This window comes from Ceratotherium simum, chromosome 29, assembly GCF_057802395.1.
Source record: "Ceratotherium simum simum isolate JZ-2026a chromosome 29, ASM5780239v1, whole genome shotgun sequence".
Lineage (NCBI taxonomy): Eukaryota > Metazoa > Chordata > Mammalia > Perissodactyla > Rhinocerotidae > Ceratotherium > Ceratotherium simum.
In genome coordinates, this window is record NC_141928.1 from 6,326,463 (window position 1) to 6,342,574 (window position 16,112).

The 16,112-nt window shown below is 43.5% G+C and overlaps 1 protein-coding gene across 2 annotated transcripts in view; it reads right to left on the reverse strand.

Annotated features, from left to right (window-relative positions):
- ABL1 (ABL proto-oncogene 1, non-receptor tyrosine kinase) overlaps window positions 1-16,112 on the reverse strand; it is a 144,205-nt gene that overhangs the window by 23,297 nt on the left and 104,796 nt on the right. For both annotated transcript variants that reach the window (XM_004423583.3, XM_004423584.3), the window contains exons 2-3: window positions 7,556-7,729; window positions 6,697-6,992 (exon numbers count right to left, since the gene is read on the reverse strand). In XM_004423583.3, the coding sequence (XP_004423640.1) occupies window positions 6,697-6,992; window positions 7,556-7,729 (470 nt within the window). The remainder of the gene's footprint in view (window positions 1-6,696; window positions 6,993-7,555; window positions 7,730-16,112) is intronic.

Genomic DNA, 16,112 nt, shown 5'->3' on the forward strand with positions numbered 1-16,112 from the left:
CTCATTCCTACTCTCTCGATTTCCATGAGTAAGAAAGAAGCATCAGAGGCCAAGATGTGCAAATCACAGCAGTGTGCCCATGAGGGACGCGCCCGTCACCCGTCAGCACTCTCCAGGAACAGAGCGGGGCTGGGAAGGCTGCACCAGGCCACAGAGCCTTTCCCACCCCAGGGAAAGGAGAGGGGATTTCAGACCCAAGTGCACGCGAGTCTCTCTCTGAGATCCACAGTGGTGAGAACCTGTGCAGGAAACCCCTCCACGAGGAGTTCTTGTCTGGACACAACGGGGAGGGGGAGGAAGGGAAAGGAGCAGGCTGACAGAAAGCAACAATGTGGCGGGTGACAGCTGTCTTTTTTCTTCTCTCTTTTTTGTTTGCTTCAGTGATGTGGTGAGGGAATGCTTCCTTTGCAAAAATAATTCCACATTAAAATCCACATAGTACATCTGGGCTCCAGGCATGTGACTGAATCTACTGGCTCACGAAGGGCAGCCAACGATCACTGAAGGTGGAAAGGATACTTAAAATCACGACTAGGTGTTCATAAAACTTGCCCAAACTGCAAAGATGTGGGAAGAAGGAATACAGATGGACAGCGGAGATGCCTGGGGCAGGAGGGAGAAAAAGGAACAGGATCAGTCAGCTGTAGCTGTAATATCTTATTATTTAAAAAAAGAAAAGGGAAGAAAAAGCCTGAAGCACACATGGCAGGGCCAAGACCTTGGCTGTTGGTTATGGTAGGCTCTATTACTTCCTATGTGTTTGTAACATTAGATAATCAAAATATTTTTTTTAAATAATTTTATTTATTTATTTATTTTTCCCCCAAAGCCCCAGTCGATGGTTGTATGTCATAGCTGCACCTCCTTCCAGTTGCTGTACTTGGGACACGGCCTCAGCATGGTCGGAGAAGCAGCATGTCGGTGCGCGCCTGGGATCTGAAGCCGGGCCGCCAGCAGCAGAGCGTGCGCACTTAACCGCTAAGCCACAGGGCCGGCCCGATAATCAAAATATTTTAAAGGAAGGAAATAGTAACAAATACACAATTGATCCTATCTACAACCCTTAAGAGGGTAAACAGGATTCGTTAACAAGGAGATTTTCTTTCTTTTTTTGTTGTTTAGGGGGATGATATAAATGAATTTTTAAAACTCAGGCAAGCCAGTGGCAAACTTTGGCTTAGAGGTTTATAATTTACAATCTGTTGGTAGCAATCCTACTAAAATAAAATTCTCAGCAACTCAAGAATTGTCCAGAAAGACTCCACAGCTCTGGGGAACTTATCCCTCTGCAAGATAGTGCCTCTGAATGGCAGGCCCTTTCAGGGTGACGAGGCCGCCCACCGGGAGGCCCCACTTGTACACTTCAGGGCACTGAGGAGAAACCTCTAGGTGAGCCGCTCTAGGGATATGCTCTGAGTCACGCTCAGGCCCCTGAATGTGTGCACACGAGTGCTGCAGGGGTAAGGGGCGGAAGTCGGCACTGCTGAGCCTGCCCTCAGCTTCATGCCCACACTGACGTACACAGTACCCTGATCAGCGTTAGTCACCGATACAAGTGCAGTTCATAAGGAATGCCGAGTGGGACGTGAGGACAGCTCCTAATCCCCACCTTCCTCTCTGGACAAGTCTGTCAGTTGTCCAATTACTTCACTGCAGGTTGCAAATGCTCTAAGCCTTCTTCTCTTGTGTTAGCGCAGCTGATGGTGTTTTCCCAACCAAGGAGTGCAGAGAAGAGAGAAAAGCCATTCTAAGAAGGCCCCCCTGGAATCAGAGCACCCCTCCCACCGTGGAAATCACTGGCATAGTGCAGGGCAAAAGAGCCCGTCTCACTCGCTGGGCTCCTGTGGCAGGTCTCCTGGGAGCAAGGCTCGTTACCTACTTCTCCCTGTCAGCTTGAAAGGAGTGCTCCCCAGCCTGCAGATCCAGTTCCTTCAACCAACACACCATTCCTGCAATCCAACACACTGCTAATGGCTCCCCTAAGCCCCAGTTTATGCAGAATTTGTTCTTGGTCTCATCTGATTCCCTCACAAGCTCCTTTGTTAGAGATTTCAGAGCTATGGGAGGTTACACTGAATGGAAAAACTTTATCCTTTTCAATAATTAAATTTACAGACTCTGTGACTTAACTAATCTTTCAACATAAAATTTACATACCGACACATTAAATATTAAAACTATTCTCCCTTAAATGCACTGCACAGCCATCTTCTAACAGTCAAGTCTGGTGGCTTCCTTCTGATTAGTTCTAGTTTTTGAGCCGCATTTTGTTAGCGAACTGGGTAATCTTCATCAGGAATTCGTGGCATGTTCAGAGAAGAAAGTGAAATCAGCATTATGAATGGCATGTCATTCTGCTATGTACGTGGTTACATAAACACTCTGGGTGCTGAGCCAAGGCCAGGCCTCTTCCTAATCATGCAGGAGCCTGAAAGATAGGACTTGTCGGAGAAACTCACCAGAAACCGCTATCCTCCTGACAGCCAGACTCACGGGCTTATCCGAGCTGAAGACCTGGGCACGCTTTGGCTGCCTCAGACCCTGGAGTCCCATCTTGGACGTACCATCTACAGGCTGCTCTGCCAGGAAGCGCTGTTCCCCTGAGAGCTTCTCACATACCAATACAAAGGTGGTCCTTAATAACTAACAGTACTTAATAATGCTCCCAGTCTTCTCAACAGGGAAGGTCAGCCACGTGTTAGCAGGCTTTTCACGGGGATGCCTGCACCTGCTGAGCCACTGTCAGGGTGGGTAAATCTCAAAAATTCAAGAGGTTATATATAGTTGGCCCATCTTGCCACTTCTGCTAAAGCTTTAAGCCCAAATTCCATTCCTGTCAACCTGAAACTGTCACTTCAGCAGACCATGAAAATAAATGTCAACTGGGCACCTCTTTGAAGAAAAGGAAAGACTCTATCAAGGGCTACGAGGATTGTGGAACTTGACAGTGGCATCCCATGAAAGTAAACAGGGTACAGACACAAATAATCAGAACAACTAAGAATGACTGAGGCTGCGGGTGGTGGAGGAAAATCAGTCTTTAATTTCTCTGTGTTGGCAGCGGATTACAAACTTTGAGAAAGCATGGAAGAATGACAATCAAATCCTAGGGTACTTGAAGATTTTTTTTTTTCTGGTGAGGAAGATTGGCCCTAAGCTAACATCTGTTGCCAGTCCTCCTCTATTTTGTATGTAGGTCGCTGCCACAGCAAGGCTTGATGAGTGGTGTGTAGGTCTGTTCCCGGGATCTGAACCCGCAAACCCTGGGCTGCGGAAGCAGAGCATGTGAACTTAACCACTATGCCACCGGGCTGGCCCCTTGAAGATTTTTAAGACTGTCAAGACTCTTTGGAAACAGCAATGGCTCAGTTTGGTATGGCCCTTTCAAGAGTCCAGCTCGACACTCCCAGAGTCCTGGGCTCTGGGCCCTGAGCGGGTGGCCCTGGGCTAACTGACCAGCCGCAACTGCTGCTGAAAGTTCACGAAAATGAAGAGAGAAGTAAACCAGAGCCAAGAGGGTGGAGGCAGAAAGAAATCCTTTGGGCCTTAGAGAAGAATCTTCTAAATTCAGTTGTTTTCTAAGGATTAGCTAATTTGAAAATAAGAATTAAACTTACTCAACCTCAGCCTATCCCTCGTACCAACCTTAAATTTTCCCCTTAGAAATCCAAAAAGGATTGCATCTAGGCTCTGCTACGTGAGCAGCTTGTTCAATGCCGAGCCACGCTGTCTCATGCGTCACTGTACTATCTCCCCATTCTGACGTTGTTCCACTCAATACAGGATTATGATCCCACCCAACACAGTCCCCTCAAGCGTGGCCCCCAGAGGAGCCTCTGCAGATGGTCGGCCTGATGAGCCCATGAGCCAAGGCCTCCAGGTGTTTGGACAGCTGAAGGGAGAGTCTTTGGCAGGGAGAGGGAAGAGGGCCAGAGGCCTAGGACTCTTTGATGAGTCCCCCAGTGGTGGATACTGCCTGGTCCAATGGGTTCCCTGTGCCCCACCCGGAATGACAGGAACCCCTGGCACACACAGCTTTTAGACAGAGGCCTGACTTCCTAGTCGGATGACTCTCAAATTCTGCAAATCACGTATCCCATGTGTAGGCCTTTCTCTCTCCCCTTGAGGAGCATTTCAGACCAACCCCCAGCTAATGAGCTGTCAAACTAGATCATGGCTGCCTGCATCTCTTCCAAGGATGCTGATTAAACAACTCCAGGGAAAAGAAACCATTATCCTGTTCAGTACAAATCTCAACTGATTCCCGTGGTGCTGCATGGCTTGCCCTGGATAACCAGCACAGATGAGAAGCAAGCTGTCAGCTCCAGGACAGCACGTCCCTCCTGGGCGGTGTACTGCACTGTTCTCATTCACTAAAACGGCACCCTCGTGGTCTGAAGGCAAGGCTTCAAAGGGCCACCACTCTGGAACACATCCTGCAGAATGGAAGGACCTAGCTCCACATCTGGGATGAGAACAATGACCCGAAAAGCAAGCTGATAATGCTGATCTCTACTCACACATCAACAACAGACCATGCGGTCTGTCACACAAACTACAGTGCTGGTATCAAGACATCTGCAATGAGGGAAAGCATCAGATTTTGGCGATGGGGATTTTAGCCAGAAGACTTTGAGACGTGAAAAACACAACAGATAAGAACATTAAAAAAGAAATATATGTGCATTCATATGGTACAAATGAATGTGTGAGGATGGCCATAAAGATATTAAAAAGATTAAGAGGAGGGGACTAGCCCTACCAGATATTGAAACATATTATAAAGCTATAACAATTAAAAGTCTGGTATTGGCACATGAACAGACCGACCAATGGAAGGGAACAGAGAGTAGATCAACAGACCTAAATACATATGCAAATTTGATATATTTCAAATATGTAGGAAAAGATGGATTTAGTAAATGGTATCGGGATCACTCAAAACATGACACATGCAAATTAGACATAACGAGATACCATCTTTACCAATCAGCGAGAGAGATGTTTCTACAAGTCCGATAATACACTGTTGATGAGGGTGAAGGGACATGTGCACCCTCATACACTGCTGGTAAGAAAATACATTTGTACAATTTCTACAGAAGGTAATGTGGCACTATCTACACAGATTTTAAATGCACATAACCTTCAATCAGTTCTAGCAACTTATCTTGCATACACTTGTACACAAAGAAATACGTGCAGTCTATTTTCAGACTGCAGGTCATGACCCACTAGTGGGTCTGTGAAATAAATTTAGTGGATTAGGACCAGAATTTATAAAAAATGAAACAGAAAGGAATATAAAGTATCAGAGGGCATTACATATAATTAGGGTAAGCAGGGTTTCATGAATCTTTTGTTACCAATGTGAGTACTGGGTGGTGATGTAAATGTTTTTTTTTACAGTGGGCCCAGATCTTTTTTAAAAGGTTTGAAAGCCACCTCATAACAGCATTATTTATAATGGCAAAAGACTGGAAACAATCTAAAAGTCGACCAGCAGGAAACTGCTTAAATAAATGATGGTCCATCCACACTATGCAGTCATTCACAAGAATGAGGCAGCTCTAAACACGCTGCTGTAAAACAATCTCCAAAATATACTACTAGGTGGGAAAAGGAAGATGCAGAGCAGTGTGAGGTATGCATCATTTGTGTTTCTTTAAAAATATTAACATATGTACACCGAGTTAACTCTGGAAGAAACTGGTTGCAGTGGTTGCCTCTGGGCAGGGGAACTGAATTAGGAGACAGAATTACTCTTCACTGTAATTCATTTTTTTCTTTTTTTAAACCATGTGCATGCATTACATACTATTACAACAAAATACATATGCCATCTGTACCCACCCCAACAATCCACCTACCTACACCCTCAATGACAGCATGGTGCAGTAGAGCGGACAGTGGGATTCAAGCCTAGTTGCATCAATTACTCACTATCTGATCTTAGGCAAGAAATTTCATCCTGCTAAGCCTCCACTTCCTGAATGTAAAAATGCAGATTATAGCAATATCTGTCCTGAGGACCAAGGTAAGGTTTAAATGAGATGAAGATTGGAAAATGCCCCAGCAAACAGTCGGAATTCCATAAAGGTTAATTCCTTGCTTTCATTTATGGACTCTTAAGGACCATTTATATGAAGCTCACAAAACCATATATATCAGCTCCTTTACAAAACTACAATTTGGGTCTGGGAATCTATGGGTATATGGGAACCGTGATTCCATTTTTGTTTAAAAACTGTGTTATACACACACACAAATATGATTTTATCCATAAGAAGAAGGTCATGTACCAGACTTATTTTGAGAAGGTGCTATTAAGGTGGTCTTTCACTTTGAATTTTTCTCATTGAGGATGAATTACTATCACAGTAAGAAATTTTTTAAAGGGAAGAGTCTTTAATGTAAGAAGTATGTCCAAAATCCAACAGATATTCCACTTATCTTAAGAAACTGCTAACAGCAAAACCCCAGCAAGACAATTAGAGAACCACACCAGCCTGCGGATTTGTTATATCACACGATCGGTCCTCAACAGGTCTTTCATAAGGCTAACGGAAAGATGCCTGCTGTTTACTTGAATGCTTCTTCAAACATCTTGGTTGAGCTTTGTTGCAACAACTTATCAACCCAGCCCCCTGGCCCACCAGCCTCCCTGACTGGGTTCCCTTCTCTGGGGTCCCGTACCTTGCCATCAGAAGCAGTGTTGATCCTGTAGTGGTACACCCTCCCTTCATATCTCAGCGAGATGGACCTCTGGCCAGGACTGCTCTCGCTCTCCCGCACCAAGAAGCTGCCGTTGATTCCGCTGCTCAGCAGGTACTCGGCGGCATTGCGGGACACAGGCCCATGGTACCAGGAATGTTTCTCCAGACTGTTGACTGGTGTGATGTAGTTGCTTGGGACCCACCCTTGGCCATTTTTGGTTTGGGCTTCACACCATTCCCCATTGTGATTGTAGCCTAAGACCCGGAGCTTTTCACCTTAGAAGAAAAGAATCAAATCAGCCATATCAGCTTTAAAGGCTAGCTTCATTCATTCTCCTTTATTCTTGTATTATTACTAAAAATCTCCAAATTCCTAAATACCTACCTTCATTTCAACAAGTCCACATAAATATATGCATTTATAAGTATATGAGTACATGTTTATATATAAAGCTTCCTGTTCATGTTGAATATACAGATAAACATATAGCCTGTTTTTATAAATCTATTATGTTCACTCAAGTGCTCTGATGCTAATATAAGGAAGCTTTTTAGGGAAAAAACTGCCTTTTCTTAAAAAAAAAAAAAGTGTTTTCAGAGTTTGGTCCAGGTGTCTTTCAGTACGAAATAGGGACTGTTTTTGCTAAGGACTACTGTACAGGAACTCTTCTCCGTAAGGAAAAGTGACTCTCCTGTAAAGATGATATTATTTTTTTGGATGTCTCTACATTCCAAACTTTAAAGCAGCTCTTTCAATCAGCAAAGGGGAGGCCAATGAGGCCAGTTTCCCCTGATTTCTGTCTCTTGCAACCACCAGCAGCTGCCCACAGCCCTTTTACCTTTAGTTATGCTTAGAGTGTTGTCCCCACTGGCCACAAAATCATACAGTGCAACAAAGAGGTTGGGGTCATTCTCACTGGGACCAGCGAGGAGGTTTTCCTTGGAGTTCCAACGAGCTGCTTCACTGAGACCCTGGGGCTCGAAGTCAGATGCTACTGGCCTCTGCAGTGCTTCTGGAAGAGAAAAAGGGAAACAGAAGAAACAAACAGGAGGAAGAATTGGGAAAAAATTAGTTTTATTCTCAGGAGCAAAAAAAAGTCTGTGTTCTCAACATTGTACATTCCTCATCCCTAATTTATTTCAATTCTTAACATCTGTACACACTATGTATTAGTAAGAAAGGTGGTAAAAAAAATGGACTCTTCCTTTCCCAAATCTTGTGAAAAACACTAAGTATTTTCGTTCCAAGGTGGTAACAACTATTCTCAAATAGTTTAAGCTTTTTAAATTCATTAATTCAAAATGAATTCAGTTAGAGACGGAAAGAATCCATCCTCGTGTCTTTGCCATTGCTTACGTTATAATATGGAGCGAAAGTTTCTCGCTTTAAAACATTGTTAAGGGCCGGCCCCGTGGCTTGGCGGTTGAGTGCGCGCGCTCCGCTGCTGGCTGCCCGGGTTCGGATCCCGGGTGCGCACCGACGCACCGCTTCTCTGGCCATGCTGGGGCCGTGTCCCACATGCAGCAACTAGAAGGATGTGCAGCTATGACATACAACTATCTACTGGGGCTTTGGGGGAAAAAATAAATAAATAAAATTTAAAAAAAAAAACATTGTTAAATGTATCAAAGTTAATACATGCACATAATTTAAAAACCAAATAGGACAGAAGGGCTCATAACGAAAGACAGATATTTTCTATCCCACTCTTCCTACACCCAGAGGCGATTGCTGTTTTTTGGTGATCACCTCCATCTCCCTAAATAGAAGCGATCTCACAATAACTCCTGCTCCCCCGCCCCATCTCTCCTGTGCCGTCCTCTACGGTGCCCTTTGTATTTTCAGGAACAGACTTACACCTTTATTTCTTGTTCTCCCACCTAGAGGCAGTATCTCTCAACCATTTACTTCACAAGCTGAGGATATGAATGTCCTACCCTTCCTTCCAGCTTTCCTCCCTTTACCAATCAACACCAATCAACACCTCTTATATTAGGAATGTGCAACTAGTATTCACTGCAGGGTCAAACAGTTCATTACTTTTTCCTAAAGTTTCTTGTCTTTCTTTTTTCTTGCACTTTGCTCAAACTCTCTAGAATTTCTCTGTGAAAATGACAATATGCACAAGGGTTCTTTCAAACCAGCAAATCTACTCCAAGTAGATCTTAACAGTTGTAGGATATTATGGAGTGAAATTCAAATACTCATTTAAGGAAACTACAATAAGAAATCAAACTTAGAAAAAGGAGGGGGCATTCTAATTTGAAAAGAATGGAAGGATCTACCATATGCTTAAGCCAAACACAAATGGTAACAAAACAATGCTGTTTTAATTTTCCCTCTTCTTGGATTTAGTGGACCCTCAAATATCTTCTCTTGGGCAATAACACCCATCTCAGGAACAGGCCTGGTTCTGCAGTATTCGCTTCAAAAAAAAAACAACACTGGTGGCACCTAAGACACCTGAGGGACCAGGCTGAACTTCCAGAAACACGACTCGAGAACTTTCAGAGACAGACATTCTTTAAAATATCTCTCTGGAATAAACCAATAGAACAAAAATAATGAAGGTTCTAGCTTTTGTACAACTGACTGAAATAAACCTTCAACAATTGTTTTTCTAAAAGAGTAAATCCCAAATTACATCATTACTATGCTTGGTAATTTCATCTTATGAATCATTAGGGCAAAGATAATTTCAAAGACAAGGGTCTTGTAACACTACCATTTCCTAGAATGTGGAAAAGGCTTAGTGATGAGTTAGGCCCCATTCTCTGAGTATTTACCTTGGCTCTAAAAGTACATTTAGCACCATCGTGATCAGGAATTGATCAGTTAACCCCAAAAAAGCGAGTTAAAGCGGGGAATTTTTTTTCATTAAAATATGTGATCCCCTACCCGAATGTACGCTGGTTTGCTAGCCTTGACCACAGGGCCAAGGACTGTCCTTTAGAGTGTGGGCATGCGACTGGAGTTGGATGTTGTCTTCTTCCGTAAGTCCTATCTATAATGCATCATCTCACCTCCAGCTCCAATTTCCTGCAGGTGAAGGGAGAACTTGCTATGCAATCCCAGTACAATCCTTTCCCACTGGTTATAGCTGTCTCACTCACACTAGTCCAGTAGCAATTTTTAAAAAGTTACCTGCTTTTACTGAGTCTGTCTAAAGCAGTTATCTTAATTTTCATAGAAACAATTATCTTTTCACACTTGGTTAATATGAAATCAGTGAAATCCAAGTAATTAAAACAACAAGTATATCTGAAATAAAGAGATGTGGAAAGAAACAAAACTGACTCTTGGTGTGGCCATGACTCAGGTGCCAGGAGCAGTGTGCGGCAACGACAGAGGACTAGGGGCTGCCCTATCCTGTGTGCTGTGGGCACTGGGGAGGCATGTTTTATGAAGGAAGTGGAGCATGCTGGTCAATTTAGCAAGTCAGTTAAGCGGAAGCAAGTCAAAAGAGCTTCAACCGTCATTATATTAAGTAAAACTATTAGGCAAAGGATTCTTTAAAGATTCTTAAGGAAAAGAATTCTTGCGTATCAAAAGAAAAAGATAAATCCTCCACTATGGAAAAATGGACCAAAACCATGAATAAGCAATTCACAGAAAATTTAAATTACCACTAAATGTGGAAAGCATGTTAATCCTCTCTAGTAATCAAAGAAATACAAATTCTTCATCAAATCGGCAGATACATTTTCTTGAGGCGAACAGTCAACGTGAGTAAGACTTCAATGAAATGGGCACTATGATACAATGCTAATAGTCAGTGTAGAAATTGCTGTAACATTTTAGGAGGGCAACTGGAAATATGAACCAAGCCTTTTAAAAATTCCATATCCTTCAATCTACCTCTAGGACTTATCCTAAGAGATCCACACAATGATTTGTATATACTGACTTGTAAATAACTGCACAGAAAAGGAAAAGTACAAGATATTTATCAACATAAGTTAGTTTGTGGTCCATCCATAAAATAGAATATATTCATAAAGCCATGCAAAATATTTTTGTAGCGGCCAGGCCAGTGGCGTAGTGGTTAAGTTTGTGTGCTCTGCTTTGGTGGCCTGGGGTTTGCAGGTTCTGATCCTGGGCGTGGACCTACACACTGCTTATCAAGCCATGCTGCAGCGGCGTCCCACATACAAAATAGAGCAAGACTGGCACAGATGCCAGCTCAGCGACAATCTTCCTCAAGCAAAAAGAGGAAGATTGACAACAGATGTTAGCTTGGGGCCAATCTTCCTCACCAAAAAAAACAAAAACAAAAAAAATATTTTTGTAAAAATATCTAATGGCTTGGGAACATACTCATAACAATTCCCAATTTTATACAAATTGAAAAAAGTCCAGAAGGAACTACACCAAAGTGTGAATAGTAGTTAACTCAGGGTGCTGTGTTAACAGTACCACTAACAGTAGTTAACTCAAGGTGGTCGGATTACAAACATTTTAAATTTTCTTTATTCTTTTCTATATTTTGGCATATTTCTCACAATGAATGTGGATTTTTTTCTAATCAGAAGACAATTACAAAAATAGAAAAACTGTTACAAATAGAAGTCAGCTGATACTTATATAATTGATAATCTAACATGAAAAAGTACAGTGGGGGAGGACGGAATCTCCTCAAGTTGTCCTGAAAAAGTATTTGTGCGTTTCCCTCTAGTGTCCCAACCTCATGGCCACGAGCATACAACTTTGGCAGACCAGGCCCACACAGGAAATTAAACCAAAGTCATGAATACAGAAACGCTTTTCTTCTCAAATGCCATTTGACCTCTTCTATCAAACATTCTGCAGCATCTGGATTTGATCAAAGTTACATAATCAGGGGAAGTGGCCTGGAAAACACCTGGAATGGGCAGAAGGCAGATACTTGCCCGGGATGACTATCGATGTAAAGCATGGGTTAAAGAGGGACTGTCCCTAACATGGAGGCAGATGCTGGGAATTTCATATGAGGGGATGAGGCCTCTGTCAGGAAGGAAAGGGCCTCCCACTACTTTTTGATTCAACAGGACGTCAGGAAATCCAAGGCAGTCTCTCAATTTTCCTCTCCAGTTCTTGCTCCATTCCACACATTAATGGCCAAAGCCCAAAGGGAAGTATTGCTCATGCATGCCTCTGGATCGAGACACTCGAGTGTAGCCACAGGCCAACACCAAAACCTCCCAGTCAATTCCCAGTCCAGGCTGATGTCAAAATTGACTCACAACGTATAAATGCCAAGTTCCTCGCTTCATTTCATAGTGTACTACGCTCGTCAACCTTAAAAATGATCACAGCTTACAAGGCCAAAGTTGCAGAAAGTTGTCCTTAAATCTTCCTTGCTTAATACATGAACTTTCTGTCAGTCCCACCATCAGGAAGTCAGACCCCTAAAGAAGCCCAAAAGCTTCATTCAAAAAACATGCCCAAAAGAGCTCCCTTCTCTGTTCTTCCAATGGCCCTTGGGCTATTGTTAAGTCTTAGGAAAGAAATTTTAGCATCTGCTATTATTCTTACATTTTTTTTTAGCGAGCATTTTCTGCAGCATCCTTTCTGAGTCCTATTTTAAATATATTTAAGATCTGTACCTTCAAAAGTGCCTCTCATTCCATTTAAAACCTTTTGTTTCTTCACCCTACTGTTAATGAAAAGGTTCCCACTCACCAACAAAACTGAGGAAAAGTCATTAATTAGCCAACTGGGCACCAAAAATGGTGATATCTAAAAAAATGCCTCCAAACCTCCAAAAAGTTATGGCTCCAACTATGAGAATATCAAACTGTTGCAAAACTCAGTAAGAACAATGCCACAAAATTCACTGGATCTCTGCATGATTGACTTGTTTGGACAGTCTTCTAGGAAAATAGCTTGGGTCTTTAAAGTACAGTTTAAAGATCGTTTTATACAAAAATAATCCTGTCTTACAGTTTCGAGTCACTGATCAAAAATGTTTACAGAAGATTCTCCGATATGGCATATCTGGTCTAGACTCCCAGGGGCTGCCGCTGCCAACCCGCCACCGGCAAGCAGGAAGAGGGAAAGCGCTCGTGAACTCCAGCAGCCAGCTACTCCACAGTCCTGAGGGGAGGGGCGCCTTCACCTCCAGGAAAAACATCCCTGGGAAGCTTCCCACATTCCTGTTGGTGCTCGTGCCCGGGGTCACGGTTCCCTCCGGAGTGCAGAGCGCCAGCTCCGCAGCACAGAGACAGCGCAGTGCGGGGGAGGGGCGCGAGGGCAGGGCGAGTCAGATGCAAGAAGCGTTCCCTTTACTTCTGCTCACATTCAATTATTTAAACCTTTGTTGCTTTATTCTTATTTCCTTTGTGGGCCCTTCACTATTATCCTCTAGTTCAAGGAATTTCTGTAATTTAAAAATCTATAAAACAGATCCTTCAGAAAAGAGGGAAGGCTTCGTGTTTTATTTCATACTCTGTTCCAACTGATGAGATCATGCTCAGACTATTCTCAAGTCAGTTTATAAGAGTCTCAAACAACTTTTTATAATATGAGCTTAGAGGAAAAGTATTATTTCCCACAATATGAACTTGATGAAAGTCATTTTATCTATATTCTACACGGTCCTTTATTTTGTAATTTACACCCTCACCTGGAGCAGTTAAAATTATTTTAAAAACAAGTTTAGCTAAATACAGCCTTGGCATTAACTTTACACTCTGAACAACATTTTCCCAACACCCCAAAACACTGCATCAGCTGGTGGGTAACGCTGCAAGGAGTCATCACACGGCCTCTGTTCCTCGTGGGAGAAACACAGTGAATGAAAATTCACACGGCCTCAAAGCACAAGTCTACGAGAAGACAAGTGCTGTCCTGCAGACTGATTTATAAGGACACAGACACTGAGGGCCAGGGGCTGTGAGGGGGTGAGCTCACTGGGGTTAGGAAGGAAGTGGACCCTGAACAAGACCATGCCAGCAAGGGAAGCAGCACTAACACAGGGATCCAAGGCTAGCCTGACACACCAAGGCCGCTACTGAGGGGTCTTCCTCTGTGCTGTGCTTCAGACCCTCTGGTGGAGCCTAGGGATTCCTTCTCAGAATAAAGTCTGAGATACATAAAATAAGTATGGAGAACTGCAAAGGAAAACAACCGTATTGAAATAGTCCTCAAAATCTTTTTAAAAATTAACTTGTGGGGCCGACCCAGTGGCACAGTGGTTAAGTTCAGCGTGTTCCGCTTCGGTGGCCCTGGGTTTGTGGGTTCAGATCCTGGGCACAGACCTACACCACTCGTCAGCCATGCTGTAGCGGCAACCCACATATAAAGTACAGGAAGACTGGCACAGATGTTAGCTCAGGGCTAATCTTCCTCAGCAAAAATAAATAATAATAATAAAAAAAATTAATTTGTGATACAGAGCTTCTTTATTAATACATTAAATAACAAGATACAGCGGTAACTACTGTCATTTCAAAGCAGTGATAGGTAATAATCACACTGTTATATGATATGAAAATATCTGCTTTCTACTGGTGACAGTCACAAGTACTGCTAATATTACTGTGATTTGTTACCTACATCCTTAAAAAAATGACATACTAACTTTCCATCAGAGTAGTGAAATAAAGTTTTAATATCTTCCCATCCAAGGATGTGGAGCCCTGAATTCTATCCCACACCCCAAAGGCCTTCCAGGTCAACAACTCCTGCACTATGGATTAGGGTTAGAAGCACCCCAGTAATCCGGCAGGGAGAGAGGCCTAGAAAGGAAGCTGCTATAAATTAGTGAGAAATCCAAATTATGAGATTTTCTTATTGAATAAATGAATAAAAGTTTTATTACTTCCCACTTATGAGCATTATAGGCAATAAATTAAACAGGTTTCTAGAGAAACCTCCTTTAAAAAACAAAAGGTTAAAAAATAAAGTTATTTAAATTAGCCCAAGGTTTAAATATTTCCCTGGGAATCTTTTTACATTAAAATGTTTCTAGCCAGTCAGTTTTTGACAACAGAATTCTCCATCCTAACCCCTGTTCCTATCAGCGGTCCAAATATAACCTTTCTGAAGATACACAGTCCCTGTCCCCCTCCCTCCACCAAAAAGCAAAAAAAGAAAAGGAATTTTGTATCACCTTCTAAGAATCTACTGCCAAAGATATCTACAATAACTGGTAACAGAGTACAAAGACCCACATAAAATGGGACCCTACCACTTTGGAACCACTCTGACCACCTGTCATTCATACCCCCTCTCCCTCTCACCCCAGTAAGTTCAAACCCACATTCTGGCCACTTTTCCTCTTCCACCCCTCTGGTCAGTCCTGTCCTTTCCACGACCTACCAGACCCTTGACTGGTTTCCCTCTTTGACCCTACCCCCTTCGTTCCACCTCCACACTGCCACCAAAGGGGTCTTTCTGAAACGCAAATCTGACCAAGTCACTCTCCCGTTAAAACCCCATGCAGATGGCTGCTGGTGGAGAGGCAGAAGAGAACGCTGGGGAGGCAGCCCTGCCAGTCAATGGTCAGTCACCATTTACCAGCAAGTGTCATCTGTGGCAATATAAGGAACAGAGTTACCACGCGCCTTGCAGAGTAGTTGGCAGTTCGAATGGAAGACACTGCTCTTAGCATGTAACAGGCCCTCAAAAACTGGTTGGGTTGTTATTACTACTACCACTATAGGAGAATTCTGGGCTCCTGAAGAGGGCACATGAGGAGGCCCCTCAGTCTGGTCTGGGACCATCTTCTCCCAGGACCCCTGCTTTTCATTCCAGACTCCCCAAATTCCTTGCAGTTTCCCCCAGACAAAACCCTACTGCTGCCTCACCTGTGTGCACTTGACAAGTGCCATATGCTCTCCCTGGAGTGCCCTCCCAGCCTACTCCTCATCCTCCTGACTCCACTACTATAGTAAACCTCGGGCTGGTCCTTCCTCCTCCCTACCGCCTCAACCCCAACTGGCTACTTCCCCTTCACCCCATCTGGGTGCTTGGAGTCTGTTTCCACAGCCACCCTGTGACACACGGGAAGGAATCTGTTCTCACGTCCCTTGCAGTACAATAAGCTTGGGCTCTGGTGTGGACAAGTCTGTTCAAATCTCAGCCTGCCACATCTTGAAGACACTAATTTCCGAGCCTCAGTTTCTCAAGTGCACAACAGAGCAACAATGGTAACGACCTAGGCGGGCTGCCAGGCAGGCTCAACGCACACTAATTTCTGAGCCTCAGTTTCTCAAGTGCACAACAGAGCAACAATGGTAATGACCTAGGCGGGCTGCCAGGCGGGCTCAACGCACACTAATTTCTGAGCCTCAGTTTCTCAAGTGCACAACAGAGCAACAATGGTAATGACCTAGGCGGGCTGCCAGGCGGGCTCAACGCACACTGCATGCAGAGAATTTTTGCAGGAATGCCAGGTGTGGGACCTGGCACCA